Raw genomic sequence first — 25463 nt, 5'->3', positions numbered from 1 at the left:
TTCACTCCTTAGTGCTTGTTTTCATTTCAAGACTTTGCACCGGCTTGAAACATATGGTAAAATATTTAAATAGTAAGTCCAGAATTCTTCAGGGTAATTTCTCAACAATGAAAATAAAAATAATAAAAAGTACAGTCCTTTCTTTTGGAAGATAAATGCTGCAGGATCTGAACTTAAAAATAAATTAAAAAAAAACATTAAAAAAAGAAAGCAGCAACTCAATTTTCCTGCAAAAAATGTTAAGGAAAACACACCAACCCAAATAAACTTCTGATTGTTTAATCTTATTCTAAAGTCAAACATTTCATGATTGTACTTTTGCCTCATCAGTGTTTTCTGAAGAAATATCTTTGGCATTTTCTATTCCTTTTCTGTTTTCATCTGTAAGAGTATTCTCTATTTCGGATTTGGTCACGAGAGAGTCTTTGCCATTTACATATCCATTTTCAGTTATCTCAGTGATTGCAATGGCTTCTTGAATTTGTTTAAGTTCACCGTCTAGTTCGTTGTCCTCTTCGTTTTTTATAATGAGAGGGAATTTGGAATCTCCTACTGTGTTTTCCAGCAAAGCTAAGTTGCTTTCCTCATATTTTGGGAGTGGCGCACCTTTCTCCAAAAATGTGTTGTACATTTTTCTGTTCTGGGATGCAATTCTGACTGCCTTTTCCAAGATCTCCTTTTCAACAAGTCGTAGTTTTACAGCCATTGTTGAATGAAATGTGAGGTCCTCTTGCTCAAACAGAAGTTTATCATCCTAGAGAAAAAAAAATATTTAAAGCTTTCCACATAAAAGTAGTATGGGCAGCGAATATACATCAAGAATCTAAATGTTCCTGTTTAGGAGAAACACAACAATCTATTATCTCAGAGAAGAAACAGTAGCATTCATATACTGCAATAGAGACTTGCTATTAAAGGGTCAGTCCTTGTTATACACGGGTAAGTCTTATTATAATTACCCCAATAAAGACGCTTGAAGGGTATCACATAAGGAAATTCCATAAATTTAAAAAGAATATTTTTAATACAAAGTAGCTCTGCAACCGTTACATATAGCCACCCCTAGTGTTGAGACTTTTGTTTTTTATTTTTTTAATTATTATTTAGTTACTATGCTATGACAGACCAAGAAAATTGACTCGCTCATACAATATAAAGAGTAGCGTGCACAACAGACTAATATTGATAATCACCTTTCATTATTGTACAATGTATTTAACCATATTCTTTCCTAGGGTTTGAGTAAAACGCAGTATTCTATTCCACTTGCAACATTCTACATAAATGACCCATAACAGTATTTCCAGGACTACAGTATACTGGCAGAACTTATTTGCAGAGTTAGCAGGAAAACATAATTTATGCTTACCTGATAAATTCCTTTCTCCTGTAGTGTAGTCAGTCCACGGGTCATCATTACTTATGGGATATTAACTCCTCCCCAACAGGAAGTGCAAGAGGATCACCCAAGCAGAGCTGCTATATAGCTCCTCCCCTCTACGTCACACCCAGTCATTCGACCAGGAACCAAACGAGAAAGGAGAAACTATAGGGTGCAGTGGTGACTGGAGTATAATTAAAAAATTTAGACCTGCCTTAAAAAACAGGGCGGGCCGTGGACTGACTACACTACAGGAGAAAGGAATTTATCAGGTAAGCATAAATTATGTTTTCTCCTGTTAAGTGTAGTCAGTCCACGGGTCATCATTACTTATGGGATACCAATACCAAAGCTAAGTACACGGATGACGGGAGGGACAGGCAGGATCTCTATACGGAAGGAACCACTGCCTGAAGAACCTTTCTCCCAAAAACAGCCTCCGAAGAAGCAAAAGTGTCAAATTTGTAAAATTTGGAAAAAGTATGAAGAGAAGACCAAGTTGCAGCCTTGCAAATCTGTTCAACAGAGGCCTCGTTCTTAAAGGCCCAAGTGGAAGCCACAGCTCTAGTAGAATGAGCTGTAATCCTTTCAGGAGGTTGCTGTCCAGCAGTCTCATAGGCTAAACGTATTATGCTACGAAGCCAAAAGGATAGAGAGATAGCAGATGCTTTTTGACCTCTCCTCTGTCCAGAATAAACAACAAAAAGGGAAGAAGTTTGTTGAAAATCTTTAGTTGCCTGTAAATAAAATTTCAGGGCACGGACTACATCTAGATTGTGCAGAAGTCGTTCCTTCTTTGAGGAAGGGTTAGGACACAATGATGGAACAACAATCTCTTGATTGATATTCTTGTTAGTGACTACCTTAGGTAAGAACCCAGGTTTAGTACGCAGAACTACCTTATCTGAATGAAAAATCTGATACGGAGAATCACAATGTAAGGCTGATAATTCAGAGACTCTACGAGCCGAGGAAATAGCCATTAAAAACAGAACTTTCCAAGATAACAGCTTGATATCAATGGAGTGAAGGGGTTCAAACGGAACACCCTGTAAAACGTTAAGAACTAAGTTTAAGCTCCACGGTGGAGCAACAGATTTAAACACAGGCTTAATCCTGGCCAAAGCCTGACAAAAAGCCTGAACGTCTGGAACTTCTGACAGACTCTTGTGTAAAAGGATGGACAGAGCTGAGATCTGTCCCTTTAACGAACTAGCAGATAAACCCTTTTCTAAACCTTCTTGTAGAAAAGACAATATCCTAGGAATCCTAACCTTACTCCATGAGTAACCCTTGGATTCGCACCAGTGTAAATATTTACGCCATATCTTATGGTAAATTTTCCTGGTAACAGGTTTCCTCGCCTGTATTAAGGTATCAATTACTGGCTCTGAAAAACCACGCTTTGATAAAATTAAGCGTTCAATTTCCATGCAGTCAGCTTCAGAGAAATTAGGTTTTGATGTTTGAAAGGACCCTGAATTAGAAGGTCCTGTCTCAGAGGCAGAGACCAAGGTGGACAGAATGACATGTCCACTAGATCTGCATACCAGGTCCTGCGTGGCCACGCAGGCGCTATTAGAATCACTGATGCTTTCTCTTGTTTGATCCTTGCAATCAAACGAGGAAGCATCGGGAATGGTGGAAACACATAAGCCATCCTGAAGGTCCAAGGTGCTGTCAAGGCATCTATCAGGACCGCTCCCGGGTCCCTGGACCTGGACCCGTAACGAGGAAGCTTGGCGTTCTGGCGAGACGCCATGAGATCCATATCTGGTTTGCCCCAACGTCGAAGTATTTGGGCAAAGACCTCCGGATGAAGTTCCCACTCCCCCGGATGAAAAGTCTGGCGACTTAGGAAATCCGCCTCCCAGTTGTCCACTCCTGGGATGTGGATCGCTGACAGGTGGCAAGAGTGAGACTCTGCCCAACGAATTATCTTTGATACTTCCATCATCGCTAGGGAACTTCTTGTCCCTCCCTGATGGTTGATGTAAGCCACAGTCGTGATGTTGTCCGACTGAAACCTGATAAACCTCAGAGTTGCTAACTGAGGCCAAGCCAGTAGGGCATTGAGAACTGCGCTCAATTCCAGAATGTTTATTGGAAGGAGACTCTCCTCTTGAGTCCATGATCCCTGAGCCTTCAGGGAATTCCAGACAGCGCCCCAACCTAGAAGGCTGGCGTCTGTAGTTACAATTGTCCAGTCTGGTCTGCTGAAGGGCATCCCCCTGGACAGATGCGGCCGAGAAAGCCACCATAGAAGAGAATCTCTGGTCTCCTGATCCAGATTCAGCGTAGGGGACAAATCTGAGTAATCCCCATTCCACTGACTTAGCATGCACAATTGCAGCGGTCTGAGGTGCAGGCGTGTAAAAGGAACTATGTCCATTGCCGCTACCATTAAGCCGATTACCTCTATGCATTGAGCCACTGACGGGTGTTGAATGGAATGAAGGACACGGCAAGCATTTAGAAGCTTTGTTAACCTGTCCTCTGTCAGGTAAATTTTCATTTCTACAGAATCTATAAGAGTCCCCAAGAAGGGAACTCTTGTGAGTGGTAAGAGAGAACTCTTCTCCTCGTTCACTTTCCACCCATGCGACCTTAGAAAAGCCAGTACTAACTCTGTATGAGACTTGGCAGTTTGAAAGCTTGACGCTTGTATCAGAATGTCGTCTAGGTACGGAGCTACCGAAATTCCTCGCGGTCTTAGTACCGCCAGAAGAGAGCCCAAAACCTTTGTAAAGATTCTTGGAGCCGTAGCCAACCCGAAGGGAAGAGCTACAAACTGGTAATGCCTGTCTAGGAAGGCAAACCTTAGATACCGGTAATGTTCTCTGTGAATCGGTATGTGAAGGTAGGCATCCTTTAAATCCACTGTGGTCATGTACTGACCTCTTTGGATCATGGGTAAGATTGTCCGAATAGTTTCCATCTTGAACGATGGAACTCTTAGGAATTTGTTTAGGATCTTTAAATCCAATATTGGTCTGAAGGTTCCCTCTTTTTTGGGAACCACAAACAGATTTGAGTAAAACCCTTGTCCGTGTTCCAACCGCGGAACTGGGTGGATCACTCCCATTAGTAAAAGGTCTTGTACACAGCGTAGAAACGCCTCTTTCTTTATCTGGTTTGTTGACAACCTTGAAAGGTGAAATCTCCCTTGTGGAGGAGAAGCTTTGAAGTCCAGAAGATATCCCTGAGATATGATCTCCAACGCCCAGGGATCCTGGACATCTCTTGCCCAAGCCTGGGCGAAGAGAGAGAGTCTGCCCCCCACTAGATCCGCTTCCGGATCGGGGGCCCTCACTTCATGCTGTCTTAGGGGCAGCAGCAGGTTTTCTGGCCTGCTTGCCCTTGTTCCAGGTCTGGTTAGGTTTCCAGCCTTGTCTGTAGCGAGCAACAGCTCCTTCCTGTTTTGGAGCAGAGGAAGTTGATGCTGCTCCTGCCTTGAAGTTACGAAAGGCACGAAAATTAGACTGTCTAGCCCTAGGTTTGGCTCTGTCTTGAGGCAGGGCATGGCCTTTACCTTCCGTAATATCAGCGATAATTTCTTTCAAACCGGGCCCGAATAAAGTCTGCCCCTTGAAAGGTATGTTAAGTAATTTCGATTTAGAAGTTACATCAGCTGACCAGGATTTTAGCCACAGCGCTCTGCGTGCCTGAATGGCGAATCCGGAATTCTTAGCCGTAAGTTTAGTTAAATGTACTACGGCATCAGAAATAAATGAATTAGCTAGCTTAAGGGTTTTAAGCTTAAGTGAAATCTCATCTAATGTCGCTGAGTCAAGGGTGTCTTCCAGAGACTCAAACCAAAATGCAGCCGCAGCCGTGACAGGCGCAATGCATGCAAGGGGTTGTAATATAAAACCTTGTTGAACAAACATTCTCTTAAGGTAACCCTCTAACTTTTTATCCATTGGATCTGAAAAAGCACAGCTATTCTCCACCGGGATAGTGGTACGCTTAGCTAAAGTAGAAACTGCTCCCTCCACCTTAGGGACCGTTTGCCATAAGTCCCGTGTGGTGGCGTCTATTGGAAACATTTTTCTGAATATAGGAGGGGGTGAGAAAGGCACACCGGGTCTGTCCCACTCCTTAGTAATAATTTCAGTAAGTCTCTTAGGTATAGGAAAAACGTCAGTACTCGTCGGTACCGCAAAATATTTATCCAACCTACACATTTTCTCTGGGATTGCAACTGTGTTACAATCATTCAGAGCCGCTAACACCTCCCCTAGAAACACACGGAGGTTTTCCAGCTTAAACTTAAAATTTGAAATGTCTGAATCCAATTTATTTGGATCAGATCCGTCACCCGCAGAATGAAGCTCTCCGTCCTCATGCTCTGCATATTGTGACGCAGTATCAGACATGGCCCTAGCATTATCAGTATACTCTGTTCTCATCCCAGAGTGATCTCGTTTACCTCTAAGTTCTGGTAATTTAGACAAAACTTCAGTCATAACATTAGCCATGTCTTGTAAAGTGATTTGTAATGGCCGCCCTGATGTACTTGGCGTTACAATATCACGCACCTCCTGAGCGGGAGATGCAGGTACTGACACGTGAGGCAAGTTAGTCGGCATAACTTCCCTCTCGTTGTCTGGTGAATGTTGCTTAACATGTACAGATTGACTTTTATTTAAAGTAGCATCAATGCAATTAGTACATAAATTTCTATTGGGCTCCACCTCGGCTTTTGAACATATTGCACAAAGAGTTTCCTCTGAGTCAGACATGTTTAAACAAACTAGCAATTAGACTAGCAAGCTTGGAAATACTTTTCAACTAAATTTACAAGCAATATGTAAAAACGTTACTGTGCCTTTAAGAAGCACACAAAAACTGTCACAGTTGAATAACAATGAACCGGATTAGTTATATAAACAAAAATTAGCAAAGGATTTAACCCTTAATATCAGAAAAAAACGTATAACAATTGACAATATAAACGTTTTTATCACAGTCAAGCACAGTCTCACAGGTCTGCTGTGAGTGATTACCTCCCTCAAAACTAGTTTTGAAGACCCCTGAGCTCTGTGGAGACGTCCTGGATCATGCAGGGAGAAAAAGACAGACTGTGACTGAATTTCTGATGCGTAGTAAAAGCGCCAAAATAGGCCCCTCCCACTCACACTACAACAGTGAGGGGAGCTCAGTAAACTGTTTTAATTTAAAACAACGACAGCCATGTGGAAAATAAAGCCCCAAACAATTTTCACCAAGTACCTCAGATAATTAAACGATTTAACATGCTAGCAAACGTTTAAAATCAAATATATGAAATGTCTTTAAAAAGCCTGCTGCTAGTCGCTCCCACTGCAAGTTAGGCTAAAAGATATATGCATACAGTATTTTCCCAGTGAAGTGCCATTCCCCAGAAATACTTAAGTGTTAACATATATACATGTCAGCCTGATACCAGTTGCTACTACTGCATTTAAGGCTGTACTTACATTATATCGGTATTAGCAGTATTTTCAAAGTCAATTCCATTCCATAGAAAATAATATACTGCAACATACCTCTTTGCAGGTGAACCTGCCCGCTGTCCCCTGATCTGAAGTTACCTTACTCCTCAGAATGGCCGAGAACAGCAAACGGATCTTAGTTACGTCCGCTAAGATCATATACAAAAACTCAGGTAGATTCTTCTTCAAATTCTGCCTGAGAAGGAAACAACACACTCCGGTGTCACCACAGTCCTCTCACACATCCTATCTATTAGTTGGGTGCAAGAGAATGACTGGGTGTGACGTAGAGGGGAGGAGCTATATAGCAGCTCTGCTTGGGTGATCCTCTTGCACTTCCTGTTGGGGAGGAGTTAATATCCCATAAGTAATGATGACCCGTGGACTGACTACACTTAACAGGAGAAAGATGAACATGAGACCTGAAAACAGACTAGATATAAAAGTGGGAAAAAAAATAATAATATTTTTAACTGGTGTTAATCTAAATTCCTCTTAAGAGAACATCTTCAGTATTGGCAGTTGATTTCCACAGTAAGAAGAAAAAAAAAAAAATCAGATGCATTTTGTGATGTGGGATTTCCTCAAAACGTCAACAATTTATTTTCTTTTTACTTGTTATTTGAGCCGATTTGGTTTACACCCTAGTTTCTCAACCTGTGGTAAGTGTACCCCTGGAGGTACGTAGGGCATTGGCAAGGTGTACTCCAGGTATTGGTCTTAATAATCAAAGAAAGCCATGTTTCTCATTTCCACCCTTGAGCACTCGTAACAGGGCAGAGTGTGAGCGTTTCCCTGCCTAGGTTGGATGACTGTTCAATCGCCAAATCATCTCAAAATTGTAAAACCTTAGATTCTCGTTGAGACAAGTCGCAGATAAATCTGCCACTCTGAAATAGGTAAAGTGCATCATACTGAAGTGTGCCACAGTAAAATGCGACAGAAACTGTGTATAAAATGGTTAATAATATAAAGATGGTACAATTAATATTACTTTCTTTATCATGCAGAAAATAATTGAATTTTCCTTTTTAAAAATATAAGAAGCACATTAATTGCATATAATTATTAATATCAATGGACTATATATCCGTTTTATGTGTTTATTATTCTCTTTTGTAATATTGCCAAATCTTAAATTCCAGTGTTGATTTCACAAGCTTGCAACAGATATATTAATGAAGTAAAGTGATACACATGATTTCCATTTTTGCTCATGTGCTACAGTTGGGGTACATAGGAAACAACTTTATGTCTAAAGGGGTACTTTCCACAAAAGTCTAGGTCTGAGAAAGCAGAATGTGCCCTAACTACTCAGCTTCCAACTGTAAAGTCTTATAAAAGGGCTACAATGATAAAGGTCAATCTTCTTAACACATAGTCAAACATTAAGTTATAAAAACCAGCATTAGAAATTGAATATAATTTTAACTACATTTTAGAATATTGACAATAATGCGCAATTATAAAACATTATGCAGATTTAATGCAAGTTAACAAAGGATAGTATACTGAAGATCCCATATTATGAATTTAAATTGGTGCTGATGTTTTCCAGCATTAGCGAAGCACTTAAACACATCCATCTATCAACACCAAAACATCAGAATAAACTACATTTTAAAGAAACCAAGGTGGCACAAGAAAAGAGAATCTTCTATAGTCCTCAAGATACAAATAACGCCACAAGTCCCAAAGTCTTGAAGCTTAACTTACAAAGGCAACTTATGCATAAATAAAAAAAAAATAAAAAAACATAATTTATGCTTACCCGCTAAATTAATTTCTTTCATAATGGATCCATTACTCCTGGGAATTTTCTTCCTTGCCACTAGGAGGAGACAGATTCCCAAACCCCAAGAGCTCTATATAACCCCTCCCACCTCTATGGTAGTTAGTCTGACATATAGCCAAACAAAAAAGTAGGAAAATAAATAAAGAGCTAATATAGGAGCCAGGAAAAAAAGATGTAATAAAAAAATAAAGGTGGCAAGAGTCCACGAGGTATAAAAAGATAGGGTCGAAAAAGAAAAGTCTTTTTTCAATAAATAAAGTAAATCCACAACCCTAAAAGAAAGTGCATATATTTAATTATATTTTTTTTGTATGTACTTAACAACCAACAGGCAAACTACAATGAAACCTTCCTTTCAAAAGCTGCCTCAGAAGAAGAGAAAACATCAAAATGGTAGACTTTAGTGAAAGTATGCAATAAAGACCAAGTAGCTGCCTTGCAAATTAGGTTAACAGAAGCTTCATTCTTTAAAGCTCTAGAAGTAGCTACTGATCTAGTAGAATGAGCAGTAATCAGATAAGGAGGGGTTTGACAACATAATACTTCAAGGCTCTAACCACATCCAGATTGTGAAGAAGTCTTGCTAAAAAATTCTTATAACGACACAAAGAAGGGACAACAGTTTCCTTACTTAGATTATCCAGGGACACAACTTTAGGAAGAAAATTAAATTTGGTTCTTAAAACTTGCTTATCTTGATGAAAAATCAAATAAGAAGAATCACAAGAAAGATAATTTTGAGAGTTGGAACTGACAAACTTGTTTAGAGCCTTTAGAGCCAAAACTGGTCTTAATGTTCCCTCCTTCTTAAAAAACATAAAATGAATCCCTACGACCGATAACAGAGAACCCTTGAAAAGATATCCCACGAGGAAAACCATAAAATCAACAGGCGATACTCCCTTCACATCCCTCTGACAAACACTGTACTCTAAGAGGAACTGGGCTTCAAAATGCTTAGAAGCGCTTATCATAGAAGAAATCATAGAAATCAAGCACAAACTTACTTCACCACCTCCATAGGAGGCAAAGTTTGTAAAACTGAATTGTGGGTGTGGTGAGGGGCATATTTATTGGCATTTTGAGGTTTGGGAAACTTTGCCCCTCCTGGTAGGATTGTATATCCCATACGTCACTAGCTCTTGCCAATTACATGAAAGAAACAAAGATTTGAATGAAATCCCTTTGCCTGTTACAGCAGAGGAACAGAAACTATTACAATGATGGATTCCAGATCCAGGACTGATTGAAGAAAAGCTTGAGCTTTTAAAGGACCACTTAATACAGTAGAACTGCATAATCTATAAATGCATAACACAGATACAATGCAAAAGCACTTAGATTAAATTTCAAATGAGTAGTAGATTTTATTATGGTAAATGTCAAAGCTAGTTAAATTTTCCTTCCTAATCCATCAGGTGACAGCTATTAACCAATCACAAAATGCATATACGTATATCATGCCCAGTAGGAGCTGGTGTCTCATCAAGAGTGCATATAAGAAGATTGTGCACATTTAGATAATGGAAGTGAATGAAAAAGTTATTTAAAATTGTGTGCTCAATCTGAATAATGAAGTTTAAATTTTGACACAACTATCCCTTTAAATGATTCTTCTGAACATTTGACAAAAGAAATCCTCCTCTTGGAGGTCTTACCCTGAAACCTATCCTATAACCTTTGAAAAACATAATTTATGTAAGAACTTACCTGATAAATTCATTTCTTTCATATTAGCAAGAGTCCATGAGCTAGTGACGTATGGGATATACATTCCTACCAGGAGGGGCAAAGTTTCCCAAACCTTAAAATGCCTATAAATACACCCCTCACCACACCCACAATTCAGTTTAACGAATAGCCAAGAAGTGGGGTGATAAGAAAAGAGCGAAAGCATCAAAAAAATAAGGAATTGGAATAATTGTGCTTTATACAAAAAAATCATAACCACCACAAAAAAGGGTGGGCCTTATGGATTCTTGCTAATATGAAAGAAATTAATTTATCAGGTAAGTTCTTACATAAAACATAATTTATGCTTACTTGATAAATTTATTTCTCTTGCAGTGTATCCAGTCCACGGATCATCCATTACTTATGGGATATTCTCCTTCCCAACAGGAAGTTGCAAGAGGATCACCCAAGCAGAGCTGCTATATAGCTCCTCCCCTCACATGTCATATCCAGTCATTCGACCGAAACAAGACAAAAAAGGAGAAACCATAGGGTGCAGTGGTAACTGTAGTTTAATTAAAATTTAAACCTGCCTTAAAAGGACAGGGCGGGCCGTGGACTGGATACACTACAAGAGAAATAAATTTATCAGGTAAGCATAAATTATGTTTTCTCTTGTTAAGTGTATCCTGTCCACGGATCATCCATTACTTATGGGATACCAATACCAAAGCTAAAGTACACGGATGATGGGAGGGACAAGGCAGGTACTTAAACGGAAGTGACCACTGCCTGAAAAAAACCCTTTCTCCCAAAAATAGCCTCCGAAGAAGCATAGTATCAAATTTGTTAAATTTGAAAAAGTATGAAGCGCAGACCAAGACTCCGTCTCGTAAATCTGTTCAACAGAAGCCTCCTTCTAAAAAGGCCCAAGTGAAAACCACAGCTCTAGTAGAATGAGCTGTAATCCCTTCAGAAGACTGCCGTCTAGCAGTCTCATAAGCTAAATGAATTATGCTTTTTAACCAAAAGGACAGAGAGGTTGCCAAAGTCTTTTGACCTCTCCTCTGTCCAGAATAGACAACAAACAAGGTGAATGTTTGATGAAAATCTGTAGTAGCTTGAAAGAAAAACTTTAAGCACGAGCCACGTCCAAATTGTATAATAGACGTTCCATCTTTGAAGAAGGATTAGGATACAAGAACGGAACAACAATCTCTTGAGTGATATTCTTGTTAGATACCACCCTAGGTAAAAACCCAGGTTGGTACGTAGGACTACCTTATCCGTACGGAGGACCAGATAAGGAGAATCACATTGTAACGCAGATAACTCAGACTCTACGAGCCGAGGAAATAGCTACCAAGAAAGAACTTTCCAAGATAAAAGTTTGATATCTATGGAATGAAAAAGTTCAAACGGAACTCCTAGAAGAACCTTAAGAACCAGGTTTAAGCTCCATGGCGGAGCAACAGTTTTAAACACAGGCTTGGTTCTAACCAAAGCCTGACCAAAAGCCTGAACGTCTAGAATACCTGCCAGACGCTTGTGCAAAAGAATAGACAGTAGAAATCTGTCCTTTTAAGGAACTAGCTGACAATCCTTTCTCAAAATCATCTTGGAGAAAAAATAATATCCTGGGAATCCAGACTTTACTCCATGAGTAACCCTTGGATTCATAACAATAAGATATTTACACCATATCTATGTTAAATTTTCCTAGAGACAGGCTTTCATGCCTGTATTAAGGTATCAATGACTGACTCGGAGAAGCCATGCTTTGATAACATCAAACGTTCAGTCTCCAGGCAGTCCAACTCAGATTAGTTATATTTAGATGGTTGAAAGGACCCTGAGGTAGAGGGTCCTGTCTCAGAAGCAGAGACCGTGGTGGAAAGGATGACATGTCCACCAGATCTGCATACCAGGTCCTGCGTGGCCACGCAGACTCTGTCAAAAAACTCCAAAGCACTCTCATGCTTGATTTTGTGCAAACACCTCCGGAGGGAATTCCCACTCCCCCGGATGAAAAGTCTGACGACTTAGAAAATCCGTCTCCCAGTTCTCAACACCTGGGATATGTATAGCCGATAGACAAGAGTGAGTCTCTGTCCAGTGAATTATTTTAAGACTTCTAACATCGCTAGGGAACTTCTGTTCCCCCTTGATGGTTGATGTAAGCCACAGTCGTGATATTGTCCGACTGAAATATGATGTACCTCAGAGTTGCTAACTGAGGCCAAGTCTGAAGAGTATGGAATATCGCTCCCAGTTCCAGAATATTCATTAGAAGGAGGGTCTCCTCCTGAGTCCACTATCCCTGAGCCTTCAGGGAGTTCCAGACTGTATCCCAACCTAAAAGGCTGGCATCTGTTGTAACAATTGTCCCATCTGACCTGCGGAAGGTCATACCCTTGGACAGATGGACCCAAGATAGTCACCAGAGAAGAGAATCTCTGATCTCTTGGTCCAGATTTAAAAGGAGAACAAATCTGTGTAATCCCCGTTCCTCTGACTGAGCATGCATAGTTGCCGCTACCATTAAGCCGATTACATTCATGTACTGAGCCACCAAAGGGTGCGGATGGAATGAAGAACACGGCAGAAATTTAGAAACTTTGACAACCTTGACTCCGTCAGGTAAATTTTCATTTCTACAAAATCTATCAGAATCCCTAGGAGGGAAACCCTTGAGATTGGGGATAGAGAACTCTTTCCTTGTTCACTTTCCACCCATGCGATCTCAGAAATGCCATTACTACGTCCGTATGAAACTTGGCAACTTGGATGTTTGACGCCTGTATCAGGATGTCGTCAAATAAGGGACCATTTTTATGCCCCGCGGTCTAAGGACCGCCAAAGCGACCCCAGAACCTCCATAAAGATTCTTGGGGCTGTAGTTAACCCAAAGGAAAGAGCTACAAACTGGTAATGCCTGTCTAGAAAGGCAAACATGAAAAACGATGGTGATCTTTATGCATCGTAATGTGAGGATAAGCATCCTTCAAATCCATTGTAGTCCTCTATTGACTCTCCTGGATCATAGTTAAAATGGTACGAATAGTTTTTAACTTAAATGATAGAATCTAAAGGAATTGGTTTAAGATCTTTAGATCCAAAATAGATCTGAAGGTTCCCTCTCCTTGGGAACCATAAACAGATTTGAGTAAAAATTATATCTCTGTTCCTCCCCTGGAATCGGATGGGTCTCGTACACAGTGTAAGAATGCCTCTTTCTTTATCCGGTTTGCAGATAATTGTGAAAGGGGAAATCTCCCCTTTTTTGGGGGGGAAAAGCTTTGAAATCCAGAAGATATCTCTGGGATATAATTTCCAATACCCAGGGATCCTGGGCCTCTCTCTCTCTCGCCCACGCGAAAAATGAAAGTCTGCCCCCTACAGGATCCGTTACCGGATAGGGAGCCGTTCTACATGCTGTCTTAGAGGCAGCAGCAGGCCCCTTGGCCTACTTATCTTTGTTCCAGGTCCGGTTGTCACCAGACCGTCTTGGACTAAGCAAAAGTTCCCTCTTGATTTGCCTTAGAGGAAATTGATGCCACGTCTGCCTTGAAGTTTCGAAAGGCACGAAAATTCGACTTTTTGGCCCTTGATTTTGGACCTGTCCTGAGGAAGGGCATTACATTTTCCTCCAATGATATTAGCAATAATCTCCTTCAAACCAGGGCCGAATAGGGTCTGCCCCTTGAAGGGAAGTTAAGTAGCTTATTTAGTAAAGTCACGACAGCTGACCATAATATAAGCCATAGCGCTGTGCGCACCAGCATAGTAAAAACAGAATTCTTAGCCGTTAGTTTAGACAAAAAAAACAAGGCATCAGAAACAAAGGAATTGGCTAGCTTAAGTGCTCTAAGCTTGTCAAGTATTCATCCAATGGAGTCTCTACCTGTAAAGCCTCATCCAGAGACTCAAACCAGAACGCCGCAGCAGCAGTGACAAAAGCAATGCATGCAAGGGGCTGCAGGATAAAACCTTGTTGAATAAACATTTTCCTAAGGTAACCCTCTAATTTTTTATCCATTGGATCTAAAAAAGCACAACTGTCCTCGACAGGGTAAGTGGTACGCTAGCTAGAGTAGAAACTCTTCTCTTCACCTTAGGAACTGTCTGCCATAAGTCCCGTGTGGCGGCAACTATTAGAAACATTTTCCTAAAAATAGGAGGGGAAGAGAACGGCACACCTGGTCTATCCCATTCCTAATTAATAATTTTAGTAAACCTCTTTAGGTATTGGAAAAACATCAGTACACACCGGCACTGCATAGTATTTATCCAGTCTACACAATTTCTCTGGCACTGCGATTGTACACAGTCAATCAGAGCAGCTAAAACCTCCCTGAGCAACAAGTGGAGGTTCTCAAGCATAAATTTTAAATGTAGAAATATCAGAATCAGGTTAAATCATCTTCCCTAAGTCAAAAATATCACCCACAGACCGAAGCTCCCCAGCTTCTGCATATTATGAAGCAGTATCAGACATGGTTCTTAAAGCGTCTGTATGCTCTGTAACTATCCCCAGAGCAATCTTGCTTTCCTTTAATTTCAGGTAGTCTGACTAATACCGCTGCCAGTGTATTATTCACAACCTTTGCCATGTCTTGAAAATAAACGCTATGGGCGCCCTTTATGTACTTGGCGCCATTTGAGCGTGAGTCCCTGAAGCGGGAGTCGAAGGATCTGACACGTGGGGAGAGTTAGTCAGCATAACTTCCCCCTCGATTAGAATCCTCTGGTGATAATGTTTTTAAAGACAAAAAATGATCTTTATTGTTTAACATGAAATCAGTACATCTGGTACACATTCTAAGATGGGGTTCCACCATGGCTTTAAACATAATGAACACAGAGCTTCCTCTATGTCACACATGTTAGAACAGACTAATAATGAGACTAGTAAGCTTGGAAAACACTTTAAATCAGGTTAACAAGCAAATATAAAAAACGTTACTGTGCCTTTAAGAGAAATACATTTTGTCAAAATTTGAAAAACAGTGTAAAAAGGCAGTAAATCAAACAAATTTTTTACAGTATATGTAATAAGGCAACAGAGCATTGCACCCACTTGCAAATGGATGATTAACCCCTTAATGCAAAAAAACAGATAAAAAAAAAAAAAAAAACGACAGACGTTTTTAAACAGACACAACAAAACTGCCACAGCTGAGCTGTGGAATACCTTCCCCTATAAACTATTTTGGAAGTCTTTTTAGCCCTTTAGAGATGTCCTGTAGTAATCATGGGACTGCTGAGGGAATCTGGATGATTCATTTTTTTAATTTTAACTGCGCAAAAAAGCGCTAAATTAGGTCCCTCCCACTCACATTACAACAGTGGGAAGCCTCAGTTAACTGTTTCTATGCAGAATTTAAGCCAGCCATGTGGAAAAATTAGGCCCCAATAAGTTTTCTCACCAAACATATGTCAAAAAACGATTAAACATGCCAGCAAACGTTTTAAAACACATTTTTATAAGAGTATGTATCTCTATTAATCAGCCTGATACCAGTCGCTTTCACTGCATTTAAGGCTATACTAACATTACAGTTTTATCACCAATGTACATTAAAAAACGATTAAACATGCCAGCAAACGTTTTAAAACACATTTTTATGAGAGTATGTATCTCTATTAATAAGCCTTATACCAGTCGCTATCACTGCATTCAAGGCTTTACTTACATTACTTCGGTATCAGCAGTATTTTCTTAGTCAATTCCATTCCTTAGAAAAATATTTTACTGCACATACCTTATTTGCAGGCAAAACTGCACGCCATTCCCCCTCTGAAGTACCTCACTCCTCAGAATGTATGAGAACAGCAAATGGATCTTAGTTACTTCTGCTAAGATCATAGAAAAACGCAGGCAGATTCTTCTTCCAAATACTGCCTGAGATAAACAGCACACTCCGGTGCCATTTAAAAATAAACTTTTGATTGAAGAAATAAACTAAGTATAAAACACCACAGTCCTCTCCCGACCTCCAGCTATGTTGAGAGTTGCAAGAGAATGACTGGGTATGACATGTGTGGGGAGGAGCTATATAGCAGCTCTGCTTGGGTGATCCTCTTCCAACTTCCTGTTGGGAAGGAGAATATCCCATAAGTAATGGATGATCCGTGGACTGGATACACTTAACAAGAGAAATTATGTTTTCTTTCATGTAATTAGCAAGAGTCCATGAGCTAGTGACGTATGGGATATAAATACCCAAGATGTGGAACTTCCACGCAAGAGTCACTAGAGAGGGAGGGATAAAATAAAGACAGCCAATTCTGCTGAAAAATTAATCCACTACCCAAATCAAAAGTTTCAATTTTAATAATGATAAAAAAATGGAATTATAAGCAGAAGAATCAAACTGAAACAGCTGCCTGAAGTACTATTCTACCAAAAACTGCTTCTAAAGAAGAGAAAACATCAAAATGGTAGAATTTAGTAAAAGTATGCAAAGAAGACCAAGTCATTGCTTTGCAAATTTGATCAACAGAAGCTTCATTCTTAAAAAGCCCAGGAAGTAGAAACTGACCTAGTAGAATGAGCCGTAATCCTCTGAGACAGGGAATAATCCGACTCCAAATAAGCATGATGAATCAAAAGCTTAACCAAGATGCCAAAGAAAAGGCAGAAGCCTTCTGACCTTCTAAAAACCAGAAAAGATAACAAATAGACTAGAAGTCTGACTGAAATCTGAGTAGCTTCAACATATTTCAAAACTCTTACCACATCCTAAAGAATGTAAGAATCTTACCAAAGAATTCTTAGGATTAGGACACAAGGAAAAGACAATAATTCCTCCACTAATGTTGTTAGAATTCACAACTTAGGCGAAAATTGAAATGAGGACAGCAAAAAAACACCTAATCCTGATGAAAAATCAGAACAAGGAGATTCACAAGAAAGAACAGATAATTCAAAAACTGTTCTAGCTGAAGAGAAGTCCAAAAAGAACAATACTTTCCATGAAAGTAATTAATGTCCAGAGCAAGCATATGCTCAAAATAGAAGAGCCTGAAAAACCTTCAGAACCCAATTAAGACTCCAAGGAGGAGAAATTGGCTTAATGACAGGTTTGATACGAATCAAAACCTGAACAAAATGATGAATATCAGGAAGTAACACTGCCTTATCCAGATGAAAAATCAGAAAAGGATATTCACAAAAAAGAGCAGATAACTCAAAAACTCTTCTAGTAGAAGAAATAACCAAAAAGAACAATTTTCCAAGAAAGTAATTTAACGTTCAGAAAATGCATAGTTTCAAACGGAGGAGCCTGTAAAGCCCTCAGCACCAAATTGAGACTCCAAAGAGGAGAGATTGAATTAATGACAGGCTTGATATGGACCAAAGCCTGTACAACACATTGATTATCAAGATTAGCAATCTTTCTGTGAAAAAAGAACAGAAAGAGTAGAGATTTGTCCTAACAAAGAATCGAAGACAAAACCTTATCCAAACCAACCTGAAAAAATAATAAAAGTCTATGAATTTTAAAAGAATTCTAGAGACAGATTTATGAGCCTGAAACATAGCATTAATCAATGAGTCAGAAAAAACCTCTATGACTAAAAAACCAAGCGTTCAATCTCCATCCCTTCAAATGTAATGATTTGAGATCCTGATGGAAAAAAATGGCCTTGAGAAAGAAAAGGTCTGGTTTAAACGTTGGTGTCCAACGTTGGCAACTGGCCATCCGAATGAGATTCGTATAGCAAAACCTGAGAGGCCATGCTGGAGCTACCAGCATAACAAACAAATACTCCATAAGAATTTTGGAAGAAGAACTAGAGGCGGAAAGAAATAGACAAATAGATAATTCCAAAGAAATGTCAATGCATACACTACTTCCGCCTGAAGATTCCCGGACCTTAATAGGCCCCTGGGAAGTTCTTTATTCAGATGAGACGAAAAACATATCTGGGTAAGAGAGACCATTCTCCCAGAAGAAAAGCTTGATTAACAGAGATAATCCGCTTCCCAAATATCTATACCTGGGAAAAAACCCCACAGAATTTAGATAGGAGCTGGATTTAGCCCAAGCTAATATCCGAGACACTTCTGTCACATCCTAAGGACTGATAGTCCTACTCTGATGATTGACATACACCATAGTAGTGATATTGTCTGAAAAACATTAAACGTCTCTTCTTCAAAAAGAAACTAACTGAAAAAACTCTGAGAAAACACAGAGTTCTAAAATAACAAATGGTAATCTCGCCGCCTGAGATTTCCAAACCCCTTGTGCTGACAGAGATCCACAGACAGCCTCCCAACCAAAAAGACTCACATCTGTAGAGATCATGGTCCAGGTTGAAAGAAACGAAGAGACCTGTAGAACTAAATGATGGTGATCTTAACCACCAAATCAAGAGATAAATATTAGGATTCGAAGATTTAAAATGCGAAATCCTAGAAACCCTGCACCATAATTCAGCATAAAAGACTGGAAAGGTTCTTTCTATTGAAAATGAGCAAAGGGAATTAAATCCAATGCTGTGGCCATAAGACCTAAAACTTCTATGCATATATAGCAACTGAAGGAAATAATAGAGACTAAAGGTACCGACAAACGGAACACAATAAAATTGTCCCTTGTCTGATAGAAACAAAGACAGTGACACAAACTATCTGGAAACCTAAAAAAGGTGACCCTTGTGTGAGGAATCAAGAGCTTTTGAAAAAAAGATCCTCTAACTATGTCCTGAAGAGCAAAGTGAATCATATGAGATTCCGCATCCTCAGAAAATAATCTGAATGAAAACAGAAAAATGAAAATATGCATTTATTGTATCTAATGAAAACAAATAATGCTATCATTGACCAAAAAAGGCAGAATAGTTTGAATAAAACTCCAAAACCCAGTTCCTAAAAATGGAACTGGAAGAAATACCCCAGAAGATTCCAGGTCTGAGCAGCGCTTGAACCCCATGGGTGCCCAGCCATGCTTCAACGGTACCCAAAATATATAGGACCGAAACACACTTAAAGAAAGTGTTAGCCTTACTGGAATAAAATCAAAGAAATTTGGACCGAATAGAAATACATTTCAAAGAAGTCTTAACCTGCCCCTTGCCAGCCAAGCTGGAATACGGCACGTACATTGCAATTTTAGGGAGCTGATTTCGAACTGAAAAATTTCCAATTTAAAAACATGTTACTTGGGAAAGAATTCAGGAATTCGTTCCTTAATAAGAACAACCAAACTAGTATAAGCTTAAAGTTTTAGTCTTAGAACTCAATCTTGAAGCCCAGAGTAACAGTTAAGAATTGAATCCAATTATAAAACAAATAATTGATTATCTTAGAACAAAAGAAATATGGATTTTTAAAAATCACAAAATTCTTCTAGCTAAACATAGCTAAAGACATAGATTAACCCTCATTTGCGAAAATATTCAATAAAATGAAGACACAAATGAAATTATTAGCATGATAGTCCAGTTAAAGGACCAGTCAATACAGTGGACTTGCATAATCAAAAAATTCAAAACAACAAGACAAATGCAACAGCACCTAGTCTAGTAAATGTTGTCCCTTAACAATGCTAAAATAAATCATAATCTGATACTTGATCTTAAAGTAAACAGAACAAAATGAAGCAATTGCAACACCCAAATAAATCACAGGACCAAGAAAAGTACCTGAAACTAAATAATTTTCCATAAATAAGATACAACCATCTAAAGGAAAATAAATACTATTTTGCTATAGAAACAATAGCATAATTAGTAGGAGTAGAGATAGCCCCAATAAATTGGAGAACCCTCTAAATTGAATTTAACTGCTGGCAAAGAATATAGTTTAAAACCTTTGAAGAAGGAATAAAAGAAAAATCTCAGCCTATTCCATTCCCTAGTATGAGGAATTGGAAAGAAAACCTCTGAAAACACAGAAGAATAAAAAAGCAGAAATAGTGTTAGCTAGTCTTGAAAAAGAACTAGTTACATTAATATCCAAAATAAACAACACCTTTTCAACAAAGAACAAATATACTTTAATAAAAAAATAATAAAAAAGTAGATTTGTTAGTGTCAATATCTGATGAAGAAAATTCTGAATGAGAAAAAAACATCATCAGAGAAGGATAAATCAGTATGTTGTTGGTCATTTGAAACTTCAATAATTAAAAAAGAAGTGAAAAAGACCTAAACATTTTTATTTAGAAGGCACGATGTCAGACAAAGCCTTTAAAATAGAATCAGAAAAATATTTCTTAAAAATCTTCTAAATATTTCTTGTACATAAGATGTAAAAAGAATGGCAATATATAAAGCATAAATACTAATGGATTCTGCATGTAAAAGTTTATCATAATAACTTATTACAAACCATAGCTAAAGATAAACATTCATAACATTTAAAATAAATGAACTTAGCTTTGGTAGGACTGAACTCAGTCAAGCGTTTTTCCAGAAGTAGCTTTTGATCCAGGGTCAATCTGAGACATCTTGCAATATGTAATAGAAAAAACAACATATAAAGCAAAATCTATCAAAATTCCTTAAATGACAGTTTCAGGAATGGGAAAAAATGCCAATGAACAAGCTTCTAGCAACCAGAAGCAAATAAACAATGAGACTTAAATAATGTGGAGACAATAGTGACGCCCATATTTTTTAGCGCCAAAAAAGACGCCCACACTATTTGGCGCCTAAATGCTTTGGCGCCAAAAATGACGCCACATCCGGTAACGTCGACATCTTTGGTGCAAAAAAAAACGTCAAAAAAATGACGCACATACAAACAACTTCCGGTGACAAGTATGACTCCAGAAATGAATAAGAAATTTTTTGCGCCAAAAAAGTCCGCGCCAAGAATGACGCAATAAAATGAAGCATTTTCAGCCCCCGCGAGCCTAACAGCCCACAGGAAAAAAAGTCAAATTTTTAAAGGTAAGAAAAATTTAAAATTCAAATGCATTATCCCAAATAATGAAACTGACTGTCTGAAATAAGGAATATTGAACATCCTGAATCAAGGCAAATAAATGTTTAAACACATATATTTAGAACTTTATATAAAAGTGCCCAACCATAGCTTAGAGTGTCACAGAAAATAAGACTTACTTACCCCAGGACACTCATCTACATATAGTAGAAAGCCAAACCAGTACTGAAACGAGAATCAGTAGAGGTAATGGTATATATAAGAGTATATCGTCGATCTGAAAAGGGAGGTAAGAGATTAATTTCTACGACCGATAACAGAGAACCTATGAAATAGACCCCGTAGAAGGAAATCATTGAATTCAAATAGGCAATACTCTCTTCACATCCCTCTGACATTCACTGCACGCTGAGAGGAAAACCGGACTCCAGCCTGCTGCGGAGCGCATATCAACGAAGAATCTAGCACAAACTTACTTCACCACCTCCACGGGAGGCAAAGTTTGTAAAACTGAATTGTGGGTGTGGTGAGCGGTGTATTTATAGGCATTTTAAGGTTTGGGAAACTTTGCCCCTCCTGGTAGGAATGTATATCCCATACATCACTAGCTCATGGACTCTTGCTAATTACATGAAAGAAATGATATTCAGAGCCCAAGAATCTGAAACCTTCCTGAAACCATGCCTCCTGAAAGAGACTAAACACGCCCCTTACCAGAGAATCTGGATTGGGGGCTGCACCCTCATGCGGACTTGGGAGCAGGAGTAGACTTTTTTGGCCTGCTTAGGTCTGTCCCAATTAGAGCTTGGTTTCCAACCTGATGAACCTTGCTTAGTTGTGCAGTAATCAGATTTTTGCTCCTTACTTTGATGAAAGGATGAAATTTGAAAATGATTAGAATTTACCCCTAGATTTCTTATCACTAGTAACGGTGGAAATAATGGAATCTAGACCAAACAATTTCTTTCCTTGAAAAGACATTCAAGAGTCTGTACTTAGAAACTGCATCAGCAGACCATGATTTTAACCATAAGGTCGTCTAGAAAGGACATGCTTTAAGCATTAATCCTAATGATACCCAAAATAGCATCTCCAATAAAAGGAATTAGCACATTTAAGCAAACATTAAAAAGGTTAAGAAAATCTTTACTGTCATAATCCTCAGAAATCTGATCAGAAAGACTATCCAACAAAATGGAAGCAGCAGCAGAAACATCAGCAATAGCTGGTCTGAAAAGATAACCTTCATGCAAATAGGCCTATCCAAAGGATCTTTAAAAGAAGTGCTATCCTCCAGAAGGATAGTAGTACATTTAGCCAAAGTAGAAATGGCACCATTCACCTTGGAAACAAAAGGGAAGGAGAACAGCACACCTGTTTGTGGGGCACGGAGTAAGATTTGCCAAATCTGGTCAATCCAAATAGTCATACATCCAAAGCACTCCAGTCACCAGAAGAAATCTTTATTTAAAAGACCTTTATTTTCGTTGGGTCCAAAAGTTTACAAGAACAATGTTTTGAACCTACAATAGGCTCTTAGTCATGCACGTCATGTATGTCATGACTAAGAGCCTATTGTAGGTTCGAAACGTTGTTTCTGGAAACTATTGGTAAAGATAAACAGGCACTACATAAATAGTTATGAATACTGTATTGGATATTAGATTACCTGATAGTATAAACCTAAACATATTTATCCACATTATTATTATGCCTTCCATTGTACATTTACTTAATGGGCTCCTATAATTATTTATATAAAAGGTATTTTTTTTTTATTCTTGACCATGTTAATTTTAAACACCTTTTTAATAAGCTTATGGTCCATATATTAGTCCCAGATTCATTATACACAGTGAAGATGATTAATTTGTACAATATACCCCCTTTGATAAAACATATAAATATGGTTTGAATCATTATATATATATATATATATATATATATATATATATATATATATATATATATATATATATATATATATATATATATATATATATATATATTCCTCTTATATCTGCGTTCTCTTGTTATCACAGCCACATTTCCATATTTAGGCTAATATATAACAGATTTATGTAATTATGTGTTTATAACATCTTTTTGGATTTTATTTGGGCTCACAATCAAATAGCAATATGAACTAAACGATTTGTAGTAATATTTTTTTGTCATTAATATGCATTTGTATTGTATAAATTTGATTTTAATGTGTTGATGTTATATAATCCTATGAGTAAGTGCCCACGGCACGAAACATGTCAGGACTTCTCCTCCTCCTCTCCATGTAATTGTTGCATTGTGCAAGTTTTTAATTGTTTTTTCAATAAATTTTCATATTTTTATTCATAAGGATCGTTGGAGTGCCGCCTTTTCCATTTTTTTCTATAAACTATTGGACCCAACTAATGAAAATAAAGGTCTTTTAAATAAAGATTTCTTCTGGCGGCTGGAGTGCTTTGGATGTATGACCATTCACCTTAGGGACAGCTTCCCAAAGCAGGAGGATTAAATGAACTACCAGTTTTAGATAATTCTTTAAAAATAATCACAGCCACATCATCAGTCATTAGAAAAACCTCAGAAGTATCCGAAGTAGGTTTATAATAAAAATCTAAACGACTGGTAGACTCCTATTCAGAAACATCTAAAACTGAAGCAAAAAGCTCCTTTAATAAATAACAAATGTGAGTAATCTTAAATAAAGAGGAAGAAGCAGGCTCAGGATCAGAGGCCGGAGCCATATCATCTGAAAAAACCCTCACCCTCAGAAACTCCATTAGCCTCATGAGACAGAGGAATTTAGCTACTAGTAGAAGGGCATATCATGTACTGACCTTTTACGCTTAAAGGCAGAACGACTGCCAACATTTCAGACACTGTAGCCTTAATAAACTCTTTTTCATGCCAGGAAAGATTTGAGCTGGACTTTCCTATAATGAACAAACAGAAGGAGCAATAATACCTTTGGAAGCAGGGGCAGCATTAGATTGGTCTGAACGCATTTAAACATTAAGACAAGTATCACATAAATAAGGAGGAGGGGATACCTCAGTCTGTTTTTAATAAAATTAAAAGGGATTATTCTTTCATGATTCAGATAGAGCATGCCATTTTAAACAACTCCTATTATAAATTTTTCTTTATTATCTTTATTTGAAAAGAAGGAATATAAGCTTAGGAGCGGCCCATTTTTGGCTCAGCACCTGGGTAGCACTCAGCAAGCACTACCCAGGGTGCTGAACTAAAAATGGGCTGGTTCCTAAGCTTACAGTCCTGCCTTTTCAAAATATAGATACCAAGAGAACGAAGAAAAATTGATAATAGGAGTAAATTAGAAAGATGCTTAAAATGGCATGCTCTATCTGAACCATGAAAAAAAAAATTGGGTTTAATATACCTTTAAGTTTATAATAAACAGGCTAAGTTATCCCCTCCTCATTTATGTGATACCTGTCTATAATGTTTTGATTGATTGGTAGAAAGGTGTGCATAAACTTCAGCTTCCAAAAGGAGGATTAGGGACAGAACCCCTAGTGAAAAACACAGAAATAACCCCAATAAACAAAGAGTTCTTAGAGAGTGAGTATACAATAACCCCCCACCTCCTGTGATCACAGCTATAGCTGGTGGGGCCCAAACAAATGGCAACAAAAAGTGCCAAAAAAAGTTTAATCGTTCCTCTGCAATTCTACGTACACAGAATAAATCCTTTACTTAGTTTCAAGAAGCTCAATGAATACAAGATTGATTTGAGTGGAATAGATCTGCACAATAACCGAAGTGTGTGAAGTTGATCAAATACAAATGATTAACCTATTAAACTTGTAAGAGTGATCTATGATCTATGTATTTCTAATGGTAGATAACCAAATCAGTAACTGTGGAGGGCTTCTGGTTCTTAGATTGACGAAAGGAACGAAAATGGTTAGAAGCCCTAGATTTAACCTGAGACCTCTTATCCTGAGGGAGAAAGGCACCTTTACCCCAGTTAATATAGAAATAATGTCATCCAAACCAGACCCAAACAACATCTTTCCTTTAAAAGGAAGAGACAGAAGTATAGATTTAGAAACCACAAGCAGACCATGATCCTCCTAGTCAAAACTTCTTATGCAATGATCCTAATAACGTCAACAACATCACAAATTTAAGCATTAGTTGTCTTTGTGAAGAGTTTCCTAATCAATTAAAACTCTCAAAGACAAGGGCTCTAAAAACGAAGAGCTT

The 25463-nt window shown here is 38.3% G+C and overlaps 1 protein-coding gene across 1 annotated transcript in view; it reads right to left on the bottom strand.

The window, feature by feature from the left end:
* Positions 1 to 263: 263 nt before the first annotated feature.
* SETD3 (SET domain containing 3, actin histidine methyltransferase) overlaps positions 264 to 25463 on the bottom strand; it is a 400546-nt gene continuing 375346 nt past the window's right edge. Inside the window, exon 13 of the mRNA XM_053697484.1 lies at positions 264 to 754. Within this exon, the coding sequence (XP_053553459.1) occupies positions 305 to 754 (450 nt within the window). The 3' untranslated portion in view covers positions 264 to 304. The remainder of the gene's footprint in view (positions 755 to 25463) is intronic.

The sequence above is a fragment of the Bombina bombina genome, chromosome 1, assembly GCF_027579735.1.
Source record: "Bombina bombina isolate aBomBom1 chromosome 1, aBomBom1.pri, whole genome shotgun sequence".
NCBI classification, from domain to species: Eukaryota; Metazoa; Chordata; class Amphibia; order Anura; family Bombinatoridae; genus Bombina; species Bombina bombina.
The sequence above is the reverse complement of the archived record's forward strand: the minus strand, read 5'-3'. Positions and strand labels throughout refer to the sequence as shown.